At 33.8% G+C, this 16,221-nt stretch overlaps 1 protein-coding gene across 2 annotated transcripts in view; it reads left to right on the forward strand.

Moving 5' to 3' along the window:
• Window positions 1–1,113: 1,113 nt before the first annotated feature.
• The window catches only part of kcnc2 (potassium voltage-gated channel, Shaw-related subfamily, member 2), a 44,744-nt gene continuing 29,636 nt past the window's right edge, over window positions 1,114–16,221 (forward strand). Inside the window, exon 1 of one of the 2 annotated variants that reach the window (XM_051108550.1) lies at window positions 1,114–2,070. In XM_051108550.1, coding sequence (XP_050964507.1) covers window positions 1,516–2,070 — 555 coding nt within the window. In that variant the 5' untranslated portion in view covers window positions 1,114–1,515. The remainder of the gene's footprint in view (window positions 2,071–16,221) is intronic. The other variant, XM_051108549.1, reaches the window with a different exon arrangement.

Consider the following 16,221-nt stretch of genomic DNA (forward strand, 5'->3'; position numbering starts at 1 on the left):
GTATTTTTGGCTATTGCTACAAATATACCCCAGTGACTTAGGACTGGTTTTGTGGTCCAGGGTCACAAATATTGACTGCTGGTACAGATTTCTAGACACATATAGGTCAGTAGAACAGCGTCGTCGTTCTTTATACAGACATCACTAATTAGCTATTTTTTTCACGTCTCAGATTAATTACTGTATATCGTAATTTGCTATGATTAGTTTGGGTAATTATGACCATAATAAGAGTATTTACAGTATCTGAACTATAATTAGGCACACATATTTTCAATACAAATGATCACTAGCTAAATAAGAAAGAATGATTATTAATTAATACATTATCTGTTTGTTTTCCTAGATTTTGTCTTATGCTGTCAGTTTTCTTTAATCCACAAGAAGTATGTTCACAATATAGGAAAAAAACCTATTTTGAGTCCTATCCACCTTTTTCTTCATCGCGGAGTTAAGCCTATGGGTGAGACTTCTGGTTTATTATCCGCTATAGAGAAATAATGAGAAGAATAACAACCTACAGTAAATGGTAAAAGTGTTTGCACTACAAACCACTGTGCTCATATTTAAGGTAATACATTAAAATAATATGGTAAGACACAATAATTTGCAATATCAAGCAGCAAAACAAGCTATTTTGTACAGCGAAAAATAGCTGGATGCGGATGAGACCAGAAGCCAGACCCATAATATTTACAAATGGCCATGCCCCTTCTTATGAAAAAAGGTGGATATAAGTGATTTTAAAGGATAAACAATCATATATCATCAGTTAATCATTAACACTTAATTTAAAAATGATTCATCACTAATGTGATATTTAAAATTCTTTATTTTAACGCTGTGTGCAATGTATGACAACCTGCTCCTTAGGCTAATTTTAGTCATGAATTAACACAGATGTAGGAAATATTTTGTGAATGAGCCTACAATACGAACTGGGGACTGGGATTGTTCCACTAGAGATATTCTTCAAAAATATTGTTCCGACCAATCCCCAAAAAGTACTTTATTACGGAATTCATTATATAAAGTATGGCTTTGTTAATAATAAATGAATACATTTCATAACATGAATTTTATTTAAATAAATCTGTCTGTGGAAATAAATGTGGTAAAAATGAAGTCGATCCAGCTTTTGTGACCCGATCATCATATGACATCATATTTATATGAATATATTAATGTCGAATGCTAGTGATGAGAAAGGGTGTGTCCTTGAGTGAGTGAGTGAGTAAGAGAGGGAGAGAGAGAGAAAGCGAGAGCTCGCTTGTTGCTCTGGAGCGCGAGCCGCAGGTGATGATGGATCGATAGAAGGAAGAGCTGCTGCTTTCGCGCCTTGTCTTTCACCTGTCCGCGCGCTCGGTTTGTCTTGCGTGCCGCGGATAAAGCGAAGCGTTCGTTCCACACTTCACTTCAATGAGGCTGTTCGTGAACTATTGGAGTACTCCAGCTTCGCCACAGCAGCACCGTAGAGTAACGTTACTCCCCTCGCGTCATGTCTCACTCTGAGAGATGGGCAAGTTCGACGAGCACGAGAGGGTAATCCTCAACGTCGGGGGCACGAGGCACGAAACCTACCGGACCACGCTGAAGACCTTGCCGGGCACGCGTCTGGCCCTTCTCGCTTCCGAGTCGGACCTCGAGTCGGTTTTGGACCAGCTGCAACAAGTCCCGGGCTTCATCGAGTACAACGCGCGCAGCAACGAGTACTTCTTCGACCGGCACCCGGGCGTCTTCGCCTACGTGCTGAACTACTACCGGACCGGGAAGCTGCACTGCCCGGCGGACGTGTGCGGACCGCTGTTCGAGGAGGAGCTGTCCTTCTGGGGCATCGATGAGACGGACGTGGAGCCGTGCTGCTGGATGACCTACCGACAGCACCGGGATGCCGAGGAAGCGCTGGAGGTGTTCGAGATGAACGTGGATAACGACGACGACGACGAGTACGGCAAGCGGCTGGGCATCGAGGACGTGGTGTCGCCGGACGGTACCGTCAGCAGGTGGAGGAAGTGGCAGCCGGTCATCTGGAACCTGTTCGAGGACCCGTACTCATCCAGAGCCGCCCGGGTAAGAGCGCAGCGCGGAGTCGCCAAACGGTTGCGCACGGTTACGCATCCAAAACTCGTGCATGCATGAGGAAAAGTCTGTTTTGTGTTTAAATTCACATGCATACCACTAAACGTCCTGGAGATGTGTTAGTACAGAGAGGAGAGAGTCTCCTCAAACAGTTTCAAGTGGTTAAAACTTACAAATAATGAGTGTTACTAAGTGCTCTTGCGTGCATCTAAACCAGTGCGTAATGGTTAGACACGTATTGGAGAGGCAGGTGTCGCATATTAGGATCAAATCAAGACCTTGCATGCGTGAGTGTTTTCATCTAAACGTGCGTAATGCATTGGTAACAGGTGTCCAAAATGGAAAACTTCTCCAGTGAAGGCATTTTTTATCCTTTGTGAAAACAGTCTTGGTTAAATTTGGCTTGATTGAGGGAGAGAAAAGAATCGCAGCCCTCCCACACTTATGTGACACAACTCAGAGGAACCGTAATGGAGGTTGTTTCGCGTTAGTCGCCATTCGAAGTGTTTTTAATTAAAGGATTGGTTGGAGAAGGCTGGTAACGTCAGTGGAAGAGAAAAAGATTAATTATTGAGGTTGTTGCAGGCAAATTCAGATGCACTGCAGAGATCAGCCAAATAAAAATTTAAAGACCCTTTTCTTTGTGCTGCTTTGGTTTCTGAGTAATGGCTTTTTTATTTTTTATTTTTTTCCTATTTTTGCTCTCATATGCATGCTAATGACAGAGAAATCTGTTAGCACTAGTACATGCTTTAAAAAAATTCTCATTTTTATTGTTGCTCGTATTTTTTGTACATTATTTACCATCAGATTTGAAATGACAGTTGTTTCACTGAAAAAAATGGTTGTATTTATAGAAACAAGGACAAGTTAATCCATTGAGAGATTGGCCTTTACATTTACAAGTTTAGCATTTCATCACTGGCTCAGCAATGGATGGCCTGCAGTGAATGGGTGCCATCAGAATGAGAGTCCAAACAGATTATAAAAACATCACAACAATCCACAAGTAATGCACAGCACTCCAGTCCCTCAGTTAATGTCTTGTGAAGCCAAAAGCTGCATGTTTGTAAGAAACAAATCTGTCATTAAGAAGTTTCCAACTCTAAACAATTGCTTTCTGCTATAATCTACAATAACTCCTCCTCCAATGGAAAAAGTTGTCTGAATCCTTAGAGAAATCTGCACAGATCAAACACCGCTTAAAAGCCAAAACAGTCCAAAACAAACATGGATTTTGATGAGAGAAATAAAAAATGGGCTTTTTCACCAGAGAAAGCATTATTATTATGGATTACAGATTCATATTTAACAGTTTTAAGTTAAAAATGTCTTAGTGATGGATTTGTTTCTTGCAAACAAGATCTTTTGGCTTCACATGACGTTAACTGATGGACTGGAGTGGTGTGGATTGTTGTGATGTCTTTATCAGTTGTTTGGACTCTCATTCTGACAGCACCCATTCACTGAAAAGGATCCATTGGTGAGCAAGTGATGTAATGTTGTGTTTCTACAAATCTGATGAAGAAACAAACTCGTCTACATCTTGTATAGCCTGAAGGTGATTTGAATTGTTTCTTTAATGGTGGTCTGTGGTCAGTGAGTGCACACGTCAGTTACGTGTTAATTGGTCCAGTGTTGGTTGATTGAATTGTTTTTACCTGCAGAGATGGACCAAAGGAGGGGGCGAGACGCTCTTGTTGATCTAATCAATAATTAATTGTTTCTAGAGGAAGAGTGTGCTATCTCCATTTTTAATGAGCAGAACCTCTGTGACCTTGGCACAAATGTGTTTTTAAATTGTGATTCTTGCAGCATTCTTTTAACACGTCTCATTAACCAGCACACATTTCCCAGAATTCACCTTGCAGCTCCTCGTTTGCATCATTGCGCTCCCATGATGTCTTCAGCCTGTTTTCATCCATCTGTTTATGCATGGGAGGGCGTTGAGGCTGTGATCAAGTTGACGTGTGTGTTTTGATGCCGCGCGTGCCGTTGCCACTTAAGAGGTTAACGCTGGCGCACGTCTGAAGATGCTGCGCCGAGACCGTTTCCATGGCGACCTTATCGCTCATCGGCCGCCCGTGTTCATTCAGAGCGGCGATTGATTTCAGGAATCCAGTGGAGCGCGAACCCTGCGCGTGCCGTGCGCGTCTGCTCCTTTCCTCTGGCGCCGTTTGAAATGAGTGTGTTTGCCACATTGTTGTGTGTGGATGATTCATGCGCTGAAGAATAACACGGTCATACAGAAAGTGTGTGTGTTTATGTGGACACGGATGATCTGAACGCTGATGCTGTCAGCCGGGGTCTTTCTGCTTAAACTTTGCTGTCAGTCATTTTCTTTAGATCAGTCGGCGAGTGCTGATTATCTCGTCGAGTTTCGTGTGTGTTGAGGCTGTGGGCGTCTTCGTGGGATGTTAGTGTCCGTGTTGTGCAATTACAGTAATGAAACATGATCTTTTGAGAACAAGCCTTTAGTTGCTGATGATGATGAAGTTTGTACCATAATGTGATTAAAATGAATTTCAAAGCAAGTCTCTTATTTTCAAAAATGCTGCATTTATTTGATCAAAAATTCAAAAAATCAAAAAAAAACAAGTTGTGAAATATTATTACAATTTAAAAGAACTGTTTCTATAGTGTGACACTAAAGACTGGATGTTGTGATGATGCTGAAAATTCAGCTTTGCGTCACAGGAATAAATTACTTTTTATAATATATTCACACAAAAAACAGCTATTTTAAATTGTAATAATATTTGTCAATTTTACTGTTTCTACTTGATTTTTCATCAAATAAATGTAGTATTGGTGAGCAGAAGAGACTTCTTTCAAAAACATAAAGAATCGTAATTATTCCAAACTTAAAAGAGTAGTTCACACAAAAAGGGCTTTTTTAAATTTTTATTTTTGAAGCCAAAATGAAGCAACATTTAAAACCCATTTTTGTACTGAAATAAGAGACACATCTGAATGAAACAGAATAATTAACTAGAAGACGTAGAAGCCTTACCCAGAAATGATCCAAACCTGCATGATGTTGTTTGTTCTTTGGGACACAAAGACGTTTTGAAGAACCTTAAGGTACAAACAACATTAAGAACAAGCTTTGAGTTGGTGGTGATGATGATTAGGGATGCACTGAAATGAAAATTCTGAGCTGAATCCATAAATTCCTGGTGCACTTGGCCGAAAACTGAAGCTGAAACCAAAAATGCTTTGTAATATTTATTTATTATTTTATTAAATAATATAAAGTAATTTTCTAAGACTTAATTGAACTCAATTTTAATGATACTGAATTAAAAAAAGCACAAGCCAATAAATTAACCACACTTTTGTTGAAAGCAACATAAGAAAATTGAACAGAAAATGTATCAATATTAAATATGATTATATTACTTTTATTTAGTTCTATGCAACACAATCAGATATAACTTTTTTTGCGGAAATAACATTTTCGGTGCATCCCTAATGATGATGTCATGGTGCATCTAAAATGTGTATATAAATGATTGCTTGGCTTTTTTTTTGTTTTGTTTTTGAAAACGATGTGAAACTGCATTTCCTGTCTGACTGAAACAAAATAATTAACTAGAAACTGTAGCGAGAGTCTTAAAGGAACAGTTCACCTAAAAATGATGTTTCAAACCTGCGTGACTTTTGCTCAGCAGCGCATTAGCATTTAAAGAGACATGCACGAAAACAGCGTGCTTCTGTTTCCACTCCAAATAGGCTTTTCAAAATGATATAATAAATGATCTGTGGGGTATTTTGAGCTAAAATGTCACAGACACATTCTGGGGACACCTGAGACTTGTATGTGACTCTGGACCACAAAACCAATCTTAAGTAGCATGGGTATATTTGTATCAATAGCCAACAATACATTGTGTGGGTTAAAATTTATTTTTCTTTTATGCCAAAAATCGTTAGGATATCAAGTAAAGATCATGTTGAGGAGACTGAATGTCATGTTCCCCTTCCAGAAAAACCGTCCTTGTCTCCTTTTTTTTTTTTTTTTTTGTTGCCTTAACCAGCATCAACCAGTTTTCTGATTGCGTAGTTTGTGTTTGCATGAACAAACATAAACAAACATGCATGCATGTGACGTACTGACCAGTGTTTTTAGTCCAAAGTCCAACATTAGCATCTTCCTCGAAGCGCACTGTTTATAGGCCCTGTGTGTCATTTTTAGTGCGAGACAGTAATTACAGATCTGTCTTTCTCGCCGCTGACGGGAGGACACTGCGAAGCGCTGTAGGTGTAAAGCGCCAGAGAGACGTGTTTGCTGGAGAAATTAAACCCAACGCAGGGTGCCGTGTTAAACAGACCGCCGACGCCGTGGTTCGGCGTACCGCTGGATGTGGCTTTCATGTCGAGCTTGTTTGAATCTCACACACACATGCATTAGCGAGCTCATTTCGGCCGGTCTGAAATGCACGACTGTCTTTTGTGTTGTGATAATTGCACGGCTGGCTTTTTCCTGTATCTGCACAAACTGCTTTCAAGTCCTCCGCTGAGCCGGTCTACGGCTTCAAAAGAGTAAGACGGGCCTAATGAAGCCGTTCAGACCACCAGGGCCAATTTCACACACACACACATGCATGCTGCTTTCACTAATTGCTGATTAAATAGCAAATCAAACTTTGTTTTTGTGGTGTTGTACAGATGCTAAATGCACGTACAGACTCCAGCCTGTATCACACATACTCGCCTACGTTTGCCTTTAGATGACACTGAAAACAAAGCCGCTCTAGTGATATTTAACAGTAATAGAGGAAAACTTCTTTTTTTTTTTTTTTTTTTTTTTTTACAGTAGATATGCTTTGACAGCACGTCAGCCTGCAAATGAAAGGACTGGAGTGTTTAAGTGTTTCAAGTTGTGAAAGAATGAGGCAGGAATAGGTGGTATTTCCAAATATTATTGCAGTATGAGTAATTTATAGCCATTTTATGGCATTTAGCAAAAGATTGACTTTTAACCGTAAGATAATGATGTTTTGCATACAGTCTCTATACAGTGTACCATGGTGTAGCAAAATCTCACATTTATGCTTTCATAGCTTTTTATATGCCATTATACGTTATTACACTGAGAAACGATGCATTTGCTCACTAAATTTATGCATTTTTTTTGTATAACTTATTTGGTAACCTCAACTTTTCAGAAAGCATTTATGAAAAATTCTGAAAATTGAATATTTAATTAAATATTTAAGTACTCAAAAGTTGATGCAGATCAGGATAAAAAATGACTGCTAGATGAAGCTGGTTTGCATTCACTGTCAGCTTTTTTTCCTCAAACAAGGGATGTTTTTCTGATGTCTACATTTCCATCCGTTCAGATCCATTTTTGTTTTATTCCAGCGTCTTTCATCTTTAAACACTTCCTCTCTGCTGTTGTCACTGTCAACTGTTTTCCCGCACGTATGTAACTTTGCTTTAGTTTATTCTTCAAAAACGGAGTAAAAATAGAGCTCTACGACGTGCCCGTCACGCTCGGCCTCATGGGAGGTTATGGAGAGGTCATTCTCGTGCCTCTGCAGCAATAACCGCTACAAGAAAGACTTTGAGCAGGAATGAGCGTGTACTTTCCTCAAACTCGCTTCAGGTGTACAAACAGCTAAAAAGGGATTCTGTCTTCATCAATCCACACACACACACGCTGTCTGATACAGCTCAAGGGCAGAGATGTGAAACACACACTTCTGTTATCAGTTCAGTGTCTCCACGTGTAGTGTGTCTCTCTTGATTTGTTATTTTTTTTAATCAGGATTATTGTCAGTCTCTTCTCTTTTCCTCTGGTAGCGCTGATTGATAGTTCTTTGACTTTAGTGTATCGTTAGGATGTTCTGGGTGGCTTTTGCTATTTAGGGCTACATGATTTATTGAAATATTGCAAACATACAAATTGCAATATGGATATTGAAGTGGTTTGCGATAACTGAATGATTTTAATACTTCAGAGAAGTTACGAAAAGTCAAAGTTTTAATATGATGCATAACACTTTTTTTTCAATATCATGTAGCCATAGTTGAGTGTATGTGGCATTACTTATGGTGTGTGGTTGCTGGTATGGTCTGTTTTTTAGTAGTTTATTATTATTATTATTATTATTATTATTAACATACAAAAAATTAAATTGCAGTTTAAAATGTACTTGCACCTAAAATGCAAGTAATGCATTTAAAATGCACCTGTTTTGTAGCACTGTATAATTTGACCAGAAATTGTGATTATATAATAATAATAATAAGAAGAAGAAGAAGAAGAATATTAATAATAGTAATAATAGTAGTAGTAGTAGTAGTAGTACAAGAATAATGATAATATAATAACAATAATAACATTGTTGTTATTAAACAACAATGATAGTAATAATTACAATAATAACAGTAGTGACAACAATAATAATGTTAACAACAATAATCATAATGAATGAAATAATAACATTGTTATTGGTATTATTAATAACAGTAATGATAATATTGTAAATACTACTACTAATAATAATAATAATAATAACAGTATTACTGTTTTTATTAAGACCAACAATGATAATAATTACAGTATTATTATTATTATTATTATTATTATCATTTTAACAACAGTGATAATATTAATGATAATAATAATAATAATAGTAATGTTATTATTATTAATAACACTTAATAATAATAAAAATAATAATAATTACAATAATGGTATTATTATTATTATTATTATTACTACTACTACAATAATAATGAAAACAATAATATTAACATTAACAACAACAACAACAACAATAATAATAATAATAATAATAATAATAATAAATAAAGCAAAATATTACTGTTGTAAAATGTTTTACTATGAAATAAATCAACTGAATATGTTATAAAAAGTAATATAATTTATTTTGCAGCCATATGGTGATTTGGGTTTTCTTTCAGTTAATCGTGCAGCTGTAGTTTCTATTGTGTTACTATGTGGTTGCTAAGGTGTTCTGCGTGGTTTCCTGTTGGTCCGAATCAAAATAGTTCACAAAGTGTTAGCAGAAAAAGCTGTAAGGATTCTTTTTCTTATTTTCCCCCTACTTTTCTTCCTTTTTATTTTCTGTGCCTTTCTATTTCACCTTTTTTTGTTTTTTGTTTTTGTTTTTCCTCCCTGTCTCCTTCCCTTCCTCTTTTTCTCTCTTATATTTTCGGCTGATGTTTTGGACGACGTGTCCTCTCTCTCTCTCTACAGTCTTCTGGATCATAATGTTTCTTCCTCTCCTTCTGAAACTCCAAACTGGGACAAACCCGATCCAGTCAGCGGGATCTGGACGTCTTATCCGAGTGACCCGCACGTCCTTTTCCGTCAGATGCTGAATCAACTCAGCTCGGCCTGTAAACGGCTCGTCTTTCACCCAGAAAGCTGCGAAACCACAGCAAACAGACTTTGATTTCACAGTTCCTTCTCAAAACCTTCACCTTGAAGAGTGTCTCCAGTGTCGGCCCACTTTATTTGCTGTCACTCAGCGAGCGTAATTAGAAAATATCAGCTTGTGCAGGACGAGGTTAAACGGTTTGACGCCGGATCTGTCATACGGTGTGCTTTACATGTAGACTGAGTCATAATGCTGACATTTACGGCCCTTCACTCTCCGGCGGTGTGTAAATACACTCCATTAAGTGAAGGCCTCTTCACCGCGCCGCTGTATGCCGCCAGCCGTAATTATCCTGTTGAGTCGAGTTGAGCCGGGCCGCTAGTCCAGGTTTAACTAGTGCTCTATTAGGAGTCACTTCAGCGAGCGGAGCGATCTCCTCATCTGAATGACTCTCAAAAGCCTGTTAGGAGCCCGTGTCTGTCTGTAGTGCGTCTATTAGTCGAGCTGTCTGTCTCGTGTCTGCGACGCTCTCGCCGACTTCATTCATAACTGCAGACTAAATTAAGACTGAAGTCAAACGCCAGTGAACTAGATAAAACTCAACGCTTTCTGTTGTTGACAAGAAAATGGCTTTTGCATTACAATGTACGTGAATAAACAGATTTCTTTCTGAGAAATATTGTCAGATTTAAATAATCAGTGTGAAATTGCTTGGATAATGAAAATGTGTGTGTATATATAACAGTAAAAATAAGAGAGATTGGAAACTTCAGATATAATTTTATTGTTATTGTTTATTATTGTTCATTATTATGATTATTACTAATAAAAATATTTAAAAAAATATCTTTGGAATTTTTCACAGTAATATAGATTATTTGAGGAAAATATTATAATAATTATTATTATTATTATTATTATTATTAATAATAATAATAATAAAATATTAAACAGAATAAGAAGTATTGCTGTTGTAAGATATCAGTACAATAATAATAATAATAATTATTATTATTATTATTATTGCTATTACTACTACTACTACTGATTATTATTATTATTAAAATATTAAGCAAAATAATAATTATTACTGTTGTAAGATACCATAATAATAATAATAATAATAATAATATAATTATTAGTATTACTTCACTGTAAAAGAGTACTTAAGAAACTTATTATTATTATTATTATTATTATTATTAAATCAAACTATTAAGCAAAATAATTACTAGTATTGTAATATATCATGGTAAAATAAAAAGAGAATTTAAGAAAAATAATACACTAATGCTTCTAATTTACAGCTGTTTTGTGATTTTTGATTTATTATTAATAATTCAATCATTCATTCATTCATTAATGAATTAATTTATTTACTTTTTTAATATCTTATTTTTTTGTAACTTATAAAAATCACTTTTTACCATGCATGAAGCTGTTTTTGCCACTGTACCTTTAAATATGTAAATGACTTCTCTTGTGATTGGCTGAACTCACACATAGCAGGCTGTCTTGAATATGTAAATGTAGGTAATGAGCTCATTACTAACATGATATTTGAAATAAGATAGTTCAGTCAATACACAAGGAGGCTTTGTAAATGTAGTACATTAAATTTGTATTTCCAAAGGAAAGAAAAATCCAGTTTTTCTCCATGCAACTGCTTAAATTCTTGCATACATTATTTTAATAAAATAATTTGTTCATTTGGAGACCTTTACAGTCAGCGATATTATTATTATTATTATTATTATTATTATTATTATTATTATTATTATTATTACAATTGAACATGAAGCATTTCATGTTTGCGCTGCGTGTCAGATGACATTTTCGAGCGGCTGCTGTTGAGTAATAATAATTACAGTGATTTGTGAGGAAATGAAGGTATAGTGTGCGCTGTAGTAATGATGAGGCGTGGAGTCTAGACTGTGATTTTCTGTGATGTCGCTGTGGGAGTGAGTGTTGGCCTGCTCTCTTTCCATCTGTATGACCGTCAGATTTGGCGTCAGACGCTCACAGACACCACAGCTCCTGCAGATACCTCGAATAATATGTGTGATATCTGGGTCAGTCTGGTTTGTGTGTGTGGAAATGCATTTGCATTGAGCTCTGTTGTGAAACCTAGTGCCTAGACAGCATGAGTACAATCCAGACACAAAGGTCACCAGCAGTGTTGTGATTGTTCTTATGATTATGGGCCTTGTTTTTGGCCAAACTTTAATGCAGCATCACTTTTATCCTTCACAACAAAGGCAGTCCCATAATGCACTGCAAAATGCTTTTGGAAAGATGCACCGGTGTGAAAATGAATGTACTTAAATACAAATGGAAAATACATCAGTATGAATACTTAAATGAAAAGTAGTAATAGTCGTTTTATATTTGTGTTAGCTAATTTTTTATTTAGGTATTTATTTATTTATTTACATGTAATTCATTTAATTATTTTTGTTATTTTGTAGTTGTTTTAGTTAATTTACTTATTTATTTATTTTTAAGATTTTATTTTAGTGATGTGAAACAATTAATCGCATCCGAAATAAAAGATTTTGTTTACAAAATATATGTGTGTGTACTGTGTATATTTATTATGTATATATAAATACACACATATGCTTGGATCTATTCAAGAAAAATGTTATGTTTATCAATTAAATACATTTATATATAATATTCTAATTATATCAATCAAAATATATACATGTAAATACATACATGTAAAAATATATACATGTAAAAACTTTTATTTTGTATGTGATTAATCGTGATTAATCATTGCACAGCAGTTTTTTTTTTTAGTTATTGTTTACTTAGTTATTTTTGTGGTTTTTATTTAAGATATTTGTTGTTTATTTATTTAGTTGATTTTATTTATTTTTGTTTATTTAGTAGTTATTTAGTTAGCTTTCATTTATTTTAGTTGATTATTGATTTTAATTTAGTTGCAAATTATTTAGTTATTTTTGTTTAATTTATTTTAGTTGTTTATTTTTATTTATTTACTTATTTATTTTTATTTATTTAGTTTGTCAGTTGTTGTTATTTAGTTATTAGTTGTTTCTATAGTTGTTTAGTTGTTGTGTATCTAATTTTTTATTTTGGAGTTACATATATTTTTTTATTTTATTTCAGTCGAGTCAAGTCTAACTAAATACAAATGGAAAATAAAAATACTCAAATCCTTAAATACCTAAAAGGAAAGTAGTAGTATGATTAAATGTAATTTAAAGAAATATATATTATGCATGCTAATGTCAGACTTCATACTATTTGTGTCACATGAGATGCTGTCTATCTACAGCGTTTCATATCAGACTCTATGAAGGTCCATTTCAGACACTCTCCGGGTTTATTACAGAGCTCCAGTATCACTGTATCGATGTTTACTTACTCAATGTAATCCTGTAAGATCACTTTACATTTCTGTTTACTAGCAGAGCTTTGCTGAAGCTGGTTCAGGTTATTTTTAGCTCTAGATATGATATTTTGGTATTTCTTTATTTGATTTGAAATGCGCATTTTCAGCATCATTTCAACAAAACCGATTCAAAATGCTTAATGCGAGAAGTAAATTGCACACCGAATGAACACAAGGGAGATATTTAATCATTTTTATTTATGTGCACCATTACAATCTACTTAGGGAACTTAATGAGCAAATAAAACGCACACAATGTTCCTTAATTTTTAAATCATTGTAAATGCATCATGAATATGTGTTATAAATGACCCAGAGCTGGCATTTGAGGTCAGTTTGTGTTGGGCAGTAATAACTGAGAGCTGCTATTAACACAGACTAAGTGTTTCTGAAACGCTCCTCTTATAAAGCTGCAAACCTAACACTGTGTTACTGTCTTCTGACACGTCGTCTCGCCTCTAAACTAATAACGGCCCAAAAATAGACGCAGTATAAATGTGATTCATAACTGGGCTGATTTTGTCTGCCACTTTGACTTTATAGCGGCGTCTAATGAGGCCTGGGTGCAATATTGCATATTCACAATATGTTCGCCGTGATTTTGCATTGTAAATATCATGATGATTTATTTGCCCATTAGGTTTTCTAAAGACTGACTGTTTATACGATCTTCTCGTGATGTGTGAGTCTGAAAGCGTTATGATGTAAACGACTTCAGCTAGTGCTTGTTAGGTTGATTCATTTCTGTGACTTAATTTAAATTGTCCATCTTTTTTCTGCGTCATCACAAAACAGAATGCTGATGTATTCCTATTTGTGGGGCTTTATATTCATAATATTATAGTAAAAATATATGTAAGTTAGTTTTTAATGGTAATTTTAAATTATGAATGACTAATTACTAATAAAATAATGAATTTAAACCAATAAAAATATAAAAAAAAAACTATTAAACGTCGCAAAAAAACTATCAAACGTCACAAATATTAAGAAAGACTAATTAAATAAAACATTAATTCGATGTAGTATTTTATAGTATTTATTTTATTTACAGCTTTGAAAAATCTTTTTTTACAGTTTAACTAATAAACTAATGATACTGTTTTGAGGAATTTTTGAAGTTATAAGTTGCTTGCATATTTCAGTATTTTTATTTTAAGTGTATTTAAAAAATATATAAATTATATATAAACTAATTATGTAGGAATGTATATAAATGTGTGTATATATATATATATATTATATTATAAAATAATTGAATAAATATATAAAATTATATTTAGTAACACTTTAGAAACACCTTGAATATTTACATTTTTATTTTTCTATTTTGAATGTTTATGTATATAAATACAAAATAATAATAATAGATATATCCATGTTTGCGTGTCATATTTGTATATATCTTTTTTTAAATATCTGCTATCTATTAAATATCTAATATTTATCTAATTTCATGCTTGTTTTATAATTATTTAATTTTATATATTTATAAAACTATATATAACTTTTTTTGGGTATTTTATTGTATTATTAGTCAAGTACTGAAACTACTTAAATATAAATCATTAAATGGAAAGTATTAATATAGCTGAATGTAATTAAATATATCTGTGTGTTTGTGTATGTATGTATAAGTGGGATTCACTAGTGTTATTCTTCCTGTTTATTTAGTGAAAAACAGTGTGGAAAACATTCCTTGATTATATGTACTGGCTTTTTCTGTATTTTACTTCTTACAGTAAATATTGTGAGTTTATTTTGGGCTGTTTGTTTGAACTGATTCTTCCTCTGAAAATCTTCAGAGCAAAAGCATAAATACTGAGCTGTTGAATAGGGTGTAAAAGCTGACATTCGTGCTGCTGTTTCTCCTAGCGCTGCTTCTGTATGTTTAGTCTTTGAATTTCAGACTCAAAGATGATTTTGTTAGGATGAAATGAATGATTATTTCCTTTTCTCCCAGATAACTTTGCTTTAAGTGACAGAATGAGATCGCATTGATTTATCATTTATCTCTCTCTGTCTGTCTGTGTGTTTGCTGGCAGTTCGCCTGCTGGCACACGTTCTTCATGATCCTACACACACACACACACACACAGACTGTAAGTGACGTGATCAGGTTTCTGGTCTCAATGGGCTCCAGCTGTGAAGGTGTTTGTGGAGGGGGTGACAGAGGTCTGTCAGAGTCTGGGTTGAAGGGTCAGTCAGAAATCGCTGCCAATCAGCTGTAATACTGGTACACACACACACGGCCACACACTCTGTCTCAGCGTGATACACACACATACACACACACACACACACACACACCTGCTGCTTTCAGCGCTGCCTGCTTTCTGGCACTTTCATGTGTGATGACCGATTTTGTTTAGAGGAAAACTATCATGGGTTGGATCTTGTGTGTTACAACTGTATATAGTTAGAGCTGCCCTATATAGCTAAAATAGCTTCCTTTATTTATTTAAAAACAAATTAATATTATTTTTATATTTACATCTGTTTCATATTCTACTATTTTACTATTTAAATTGTAATTATCTTGATTTTTGGCGGGATGTTTATATATATATATATATATATAGATAGATATATAGATATATAGATATATAGATATATAGATATATATAGATATAATTTTTTTTAGATTTTTTTTTTTTGTGTGTGTTGTTTTTTTTTAAAAAAACTTATAAAATCAAATAACATTAACATTAATAATATGAAATATTAATATAATATAATATATTTAATATATAATAAAATTTATATATATAATTTTATATTATATTATATTATATTATTATGTATTTCATATTGTACGATTTTCTTATATTTTATCTGTCTATATATTTGTATGTTTATTTTCTATTATCTTGTTTTTTTAAGGGATGTTTTGGGGATGTTTTTGGATATTTGTATTTTTTATTATTTCTATTATTATTTTATTATGTGTATGTATGCATGTATTGTGTGTATGTGTGTGTGTGTTCTTTTTTGAAATAAATAATAATATTAAATAAAATGAAGTAATACAATTATATTAATATAATGTATAACATTTAATATATAATAAATGTATAATAAATAATATATGCTATATATATATATATATATATATATATATATATGTGTGTGTGTGTGTGTGTGTGTGTATTACATCCTTACATCTTACGTTTTATCTATATGTATTTCTGGAAATAGCCTTTTTTGGATATTATATTGTATTATATTATATTTTTTTGAGTCTGTGAAATGTAATGTTGTAAAATCTCAGCTATATATCATAAATATTACATTGTGCTGTACAGTAGTTTCTGAATTGTGTTGTAAATTGTAATCTAACATGCTAATTATGCTGTCATA

The sequence above is a fragment of the Labeo rohita genome, chromosome 4 (genome assembly GCF_022985175.1).
Source record: "Labeo rohita strain BAU-BD-2019 chromosome 4, IGBB_LRoh.1.0, whole genome shotgun sequence".
NCBI lineage: Eukaryota > Metazoa > Chordata > Actinopteri > Cypriniformes > Cyprinidae > Labeo > Labeo rohita.